A 5512-nucleotide genomic window follows, 5' to 3' on the forward strand; every position below is an offset into this window, starting at 1 on the left:
GTTCCTAACGTACGCAACTTTCGTGGCCAGTCCTCAGGCACACAATTGGATCCCGTGGACGTTCGAATAACGAACATCGACGAGTTCAAACAGCTCGTGTACACAACGGCGGCACCACACATGAACCGCGCTGCTGCTTCTCCCAGATAGAGCAAGGGCTCCTGGCGATAAAGCTGAAGGATCCATTCTCGTTTGGCAGTGTCGAACTTCCGGAACTTGGCGGACGTTTCCAACCTGTCAGCCGACCCATTATGAGTGTACTGCTTAATCCAACGCGATATGGTCGATGGTGTTTTGCCATACGACAAGCCCAACATGAAGTGTCCATACAGGCAGTGAATCCTGGTGTCGGCTGACGCGTGGTTCTGGAGCACTATTCCTTGGAACATGAGGAATGGACACTACAAGTGCTGCAATGCGATTGGACGTGAGTTGGATCCTGTTTTGTACAATTTTCATGAAATTTCGATTTTGGGCTGAATCTACAATAATTCTCTACAAATCCATTCTCCAACTTTGTGCCAATCTATGAGTCGACTGAGATTGGTGGCCCCAATCTCAAGGTTTGGAACTCAAGGTTTAGATTCAAGAACCAGACAATGGTACGGATATCACACCAGCACACACAGCCATTCAGTTGGCAAAGTCATGTCACACCAGCATACACAACCATTCAGTTGGCAAAGTCATGTCAACACCACCCATCTGCACTCCAGACATTGCGGAGCTCCATCCTAACGAGACCAGTGGGAACCGCAAATTCGCATGCCATCATGACATCAAGCTACTGCTGCAGATCACTTTCGCGAGTCGCTGGGAGGCCGACCACGGCAAGCAGTTGCAGGCTTGGTCCGCCATCGCTGATGCGCTTGGACAGTCTGCAACTTTTGGTCTCAAGAAAACGGGCCCCGCGATTAAGACAAGGTTTGACGTTCTCATGTCTCGGTTTGTGCGCGGTGAAAGCGCGTCGTTGCGGAAGTCGGGTACAGCAGAAGAGTACGAGGAGGGAGAGCAATTGATGCAGGATATCAAGACGCGTATGGACGATTTCAAGGCCTCTGAAACAATTCGAAAAGATGTATGCCGACGAAAACTGGAAGGGATCGAAAACTCGGGTACGTTGTTGCGGAAAATGGCATTGGGAGAGCTTGAACGCAGCAGCCATGAAGAGGCTGGCACACAAAAACGGAAGAAACGTAAAGCTACTGCACCATCGATCGACATGAACAACCTCATTCATGCAATTCAAGCAGGAATTGATGACAAGCGCCGCCGAGAAGAGCTCATTACTGAGCAATCAGCAGCAAGATTAGAGTTTGATCGCGAACAAGCTGCCAATCGTACCGAACAACACCACGCTAATCAGCGCATGATGATGGAATTGATCAGCGCAATCGCTAAACGTATTGAATAAAAATGCTGCTTCGATCATCACTCACATTTATCCCGAAATAGAAGTCAAGAATCATTACAGCACTGTTTATGTAGGGTATTTCACAAGTTAAACCAGGACAATTTAGGTTATATATGTCAATTTGCTCAAGTTAAGGAAACGTCACATGAATTTCACGCTGAGTGTTGGTCAAATGTGTAATTTTAATGTAATTCATTTCTAAATAGGGCATTAAGCCAATGTATCATTTAGAATTTGTATACGTACACTTTAAAATACCTTGTACAAACAAATACCTGAGCGCCGCGTCTTTAAAGCATCGTCGAAGTACAAGCGGTCCGCAAACTTGGAATGTAGTAAGCGAACAGTTGTCAATATCACACGACTGCACGCCTCGACAGAACGCCCAAACTCATTTGCCACTGTGAATAGTCGTGATGGTTCAGCAAGGCGGAGGCAAGTCAATGCGAGTGCCTCAAGCGACTCAATTCGATCGGACCACTCTGTTGTTATCCACTCGGGGAGACCGAAAAGGTTGCAAAGGGTTTCCAATTGCGGTATGGTGAAACGGTACTTGTGCATCGCCGTCGCATTATCGAGCAATCTATTGAATGAGTTGTTGGACGAAAGCAATGGTCGCTCTGGTCTAGGTCGAATGATGTTGCGTTGAATTAATTTGTTTAAAATGGACATGAACTCATCAATGTCACCATTAAACTGCTCCATGATACGAGCAATGAGAAGTAATGTAGAGCGCTTGGTCAAGGTCGGCGATAGAGACGGCATTGAGTGGCACAGAGCACTCGCTTTGTTTATCTGCGCTTTTCCGGAAGTGAAACCTGAAGTTTGGTTGGTCCCGAAAGACGATTTTATTTTGACTTTGGCTCAATCTGAAGCCAAAAATCAACACCGAAATTTGTGTCTTCAGGTTTAAACTTCAGGTTTCGGATCTTGAATCTAATCTGTAATTTAGCCGACCGAAAGCTCTCTAATGATAGATAATTTTGTGACGAATATCATAGTATTTTCGACTATATTTCGTTATATATTTCAAATTGGAAAAAATGCATGGACCAATCAAACGCGTGAAATCTGCAGCCAATCGAAACCGAGGTGAGTTGCATCAACGAGTTGGAGTCGTCGGCCAACACAAGTCGAAGATGGCAGACAAGGGCTCGGCGCCAAAGTCGCTGGTCAAGCACAGCTTTGCCGGCATTGCCGCGGGCGGTATCAGCACGGCCATCTTGTACCCGCTGGACCTCGTGAAGACACGGTATCAAATCCATGAGAACTCGCCCAAGGCGTTCCGGTCGTTGGGCCAAGCGTTCGTATCGATCGTCAAGACGGACGTGACCGGGCGCTACAACTTTCGAGCGCTGTACCAAGGCATGAGCCCCGCTCTGTATGGGACGACGCTGTCGTGGGGGCTCTACTTTTTCTTTTACGAGCACGCCAAATCGTTTTATGCTGACCAAACGATCTTGCCTCCGTGGGTCGGCCACTTTGCGTCGGGTATCCAAGCAGGTACGGGGAGGTTGTCATGCACACGAACGGCGCATCAGCGTGTCGCCGTAGGCGCCATGTGCGTGCCCCTGACCAACCCAATCTGGCTTGTCAAGGTCCGCATGCAAGTGCAAGCCACCCACCCATCGCAGGTGCCTTACAAAAACATGGCGAACGCTCTGCAGCGCATCGCGGTGGAAGAGGGCATCTCCGCGCTGTATAAAGGCGTTGTGCCTGCTCTATTTTTGACCACACACGGCGCCTTCAAGGTTCTCACCTCTCCTACCTCCATCTTGCTCATCCATGCAACCACCGAATAGTTTGTCGCGTACGAGTGGCTCAAGACCGAGTACAACGAACTCGTCCGCGCCCCGCTCGTAAGCCTTCCGTTGATTGCAACGCTTGACGGTCAATATATGCAGGCGATTCCCCAGACGCTGGTGATGGGAGCCCTTGCCCAGGCGTTTGCGTCGACTGCCACGTACCCGTACCAAGTGATCAAGACGCGGCTGCAGCAAGGTATGCAACCACGTTATTGTTTGGTCAAGGTGCACAGATGCCAGTGTTTGACGCGGCACCTCCCGCAGGTGGGCCGTCCGCAGACAAGTACACTGGAACGTGGGATTGCACGAAGCGCATCGCGAGGTACAGGGCCCAATGTGGTGGCGCAAAGGTCATGTGTCTTTGTACCTAGACACGAGGGGGTGCGAGGCTTTTACAAGGGGCTCACCCCCAACTTGATCAAAGTCCTGCCCACCGGAGCATTGATCTTTGCCGTGTACGAATATGTGTATCAGCTACTCGATGGCCCCAAGCTGCAGGCGTAAAACACCTCCCACTGTTGCAAATATGATAAATGGTTGGAAAATGCCTTGTTTCCGCCACCCTCGATGTATCTTCGTCTGATTCAATTCGAGCGCTTATGCTACGATACCAGAGCAGTCCTGACAAGTCGCTGGCACAAGTCGTCCAGGACGAGTGCTCGACAGGAGCATCTTGTACCACCAGTCTATGTTGCCCCAACCTTTCCAAGCTCTTACACACAGGTTTGTTGAAAGGTAGGAATTACTTTTCCAGTGAGGTTTCGACGGCGCTGTCACCAAACTTGACGTTGGGGTACCACGTGGCGAGCGTACGCTCCAGTTCTTTAAAGGCCGCGTCCAGGTCGTTGTTGACGAGAATCTTGTCAAAGTGGCCTTCGTCAGCGTAGGCGAGTTCTCCCGTTGCGTTGGCCAGACGCAGAGCAATCTTATCTTCGGACTCAGTGCCGCGGCCTCGAAGACGGGTTTCCAGGTCGGCCATCGACGGTGGCGCCACGAACATATAGTGGACGTTCAAGTCCTTGGCCTGTTTCACTTGCTGCACGCCTTGGATATCAATGTCCAAGACGCAGATCTTCCCGGCATCCTGAACGTCTTGCACCGACTTCTTGCTCGTGCCGTATCCGTTGCCATGGACGCGGGCATACTCGACGAACGCATCCGCGTCGACAGCTTCGTCGAAGACGTTCTTGGACACAAAGTGGTACGCAATGCCGTTCTCTTCGCCTGCAAGGCCCCTGAATTCACCGGCTCATGCGATGGCTGCAATACCTGGTCGAGGACTGCGAGTCGTGTGGCTGACAGAGAACCCAAACAAGTCGGGGTACTTGGCGAGAAGGCGCGCGATTAGTGTACCCTTGCCTACACCAGAAGGCCCAGCAATCACAAGAGGCTGTAGCGGTCCAGCAGGCGCGATCACGCGCGACGACGATGGCCCGAGCTCCGAGTCAGGTTCGTAGTGCACGGAGCTCATGTTGCGCGTTCAAATGTGTCAGTGGTGTCGTCCACGGACACCAGTCGCGATATGCGGTTCGTCTTCGAGGAAACACGAGGAATTTTCCCAGTGATAATTCCACTGCCTGCAATGCATCAGGACGTCATCCATGTCAGTGTGCTGGGGAACTTTCTTCGCTTCTTTCCTAGTTCAGTCCAAAGTAGGATCTCCCTCGTTTTCGCTCTCCCACATCTCCCACTCTCTACTAGTATCCTCTTAGTATATGTCACGTAGACCACAAAATTGTCATAGTACATACTATTCCATATTTGCTCCGTACGGTGAAATACTACCTCTGTCCAATTAACAGTACGAAAGTTCGTTTTGCGGAAAGGACAGTCTTTTTGTCGAAAAAATGTGAATTTGGAGAAAATACGGGCATCACGAGAATCAATAGGGTGTGGCCTGTAATAATCAAACAGTCTCTACACGGTTCACTCATTCAAAAAATAGAAATTCAACAATTTCCACTCAATACAATGACCAAGACTAAAAATGCTTCGAATATGTAATTGTTTGTAACAACCCCTTTTTATCCGGATAATATCGATAAATGCGGTTGTATCCGGTTGTATCCGGTGCATCCTTGGCGCCAAGATTTGCCCGCGCTTTGAAGTCACCTGAAAGGGTTGGTGGGCAAACCACTTCAGGTCACTTCATTCAGTCATTTCCATTTATACGCAGAGGCCAACGGAAGAAGAACCTCACAGACAGTGAGTGTGGGGCCAAGTGAGCTTGTCGACACTGAACAAGAACTTCCTCACCCTGCAAAGGTGCCTTGTGGAGGTCATTTTGGACAAA

The 5512-nt window shown here is 49.8% G+C and overlaps 3 protein-coding genes across 3 annotated transcripts; 2 read left to right on the plus strand and 1 right to left on the minus strand.

The window, feature by feature from the left end:
- Positions 1 to 688: 688 nt before the first annotated feature.
- Positions 689 to 1414, plus strand: H310_10581 (hypothetical protein; the record flags this gene model as incomplete). Its single annotated transcript, XM_008877005.1, has 1 exon — positions 689 to 1414. The coding sequence occupies one exon, from the start codon at positions 689 to 691 to the stop codon at positions 1412 to 1414; it is 726 nt and encodes a 241-aa protein (XP_008875227.1).
- A 1104-nt stretch (positions 1415 to 2518) lies between these two features.
- Positions 2519 to 4771, plus strand: H310_10582 (hypothetical protein). Its single transcript, XM_008877006.1, has 6 exons — positions 2519 to 2917; positions 2969 to 3165; positions 3217 to 3273; positions 3319 to 3415; positions 3484 to 3541; positions 3591 to 4771. The coding sequence occupies exons 1-6, from the start codon at positions 2554 to 2556 to the stop codon at positions 3721 to 3723; spliced, it is 906 nt and encodes a 301-aa protein (XP_008875228.1). The 5' UTR covers positions 2519 to 2553; the 3' UTR covers positions 3724 to 4771.
- Positions 3759 to 4777, minus strand: H310_10583 (guanylate kinase). Its single transcript, XM_008877007.1, has 2 exons — positions 4489 to 4777; positions 3759 to 4443 (listed from the first exon to the last, which is right to left on the minus strand). Exons 1-2 carry the CDS (start codon positions 4688 to 4690, stop codon positions 3962 to 3964), a joined length of 684 nt encoding a protein of 227 aa, XP_008875229.1. The 5' UTR covers positions 4691 to 4777; the 3' UTR covers positions 3759 to 3961.
- Between the last annotated feature and the right edge of the window lie 735 nt (positions 4778 to 5512).

The sequence above is a fragment of the Aphanomyces invadans genome, assembly GCF_000520115.1.
Source record: "Aphanomyces invadans strain NJM9701 unplaced genomic scaffold supercont1.27, whole genome shotgun sequence".
NCBI lineage: Eukaryota > Oomycota > Saprolegniomycetes > Saprolegniales > Verrucalvaceae > Aphanomyces > Aphanomyces invadans.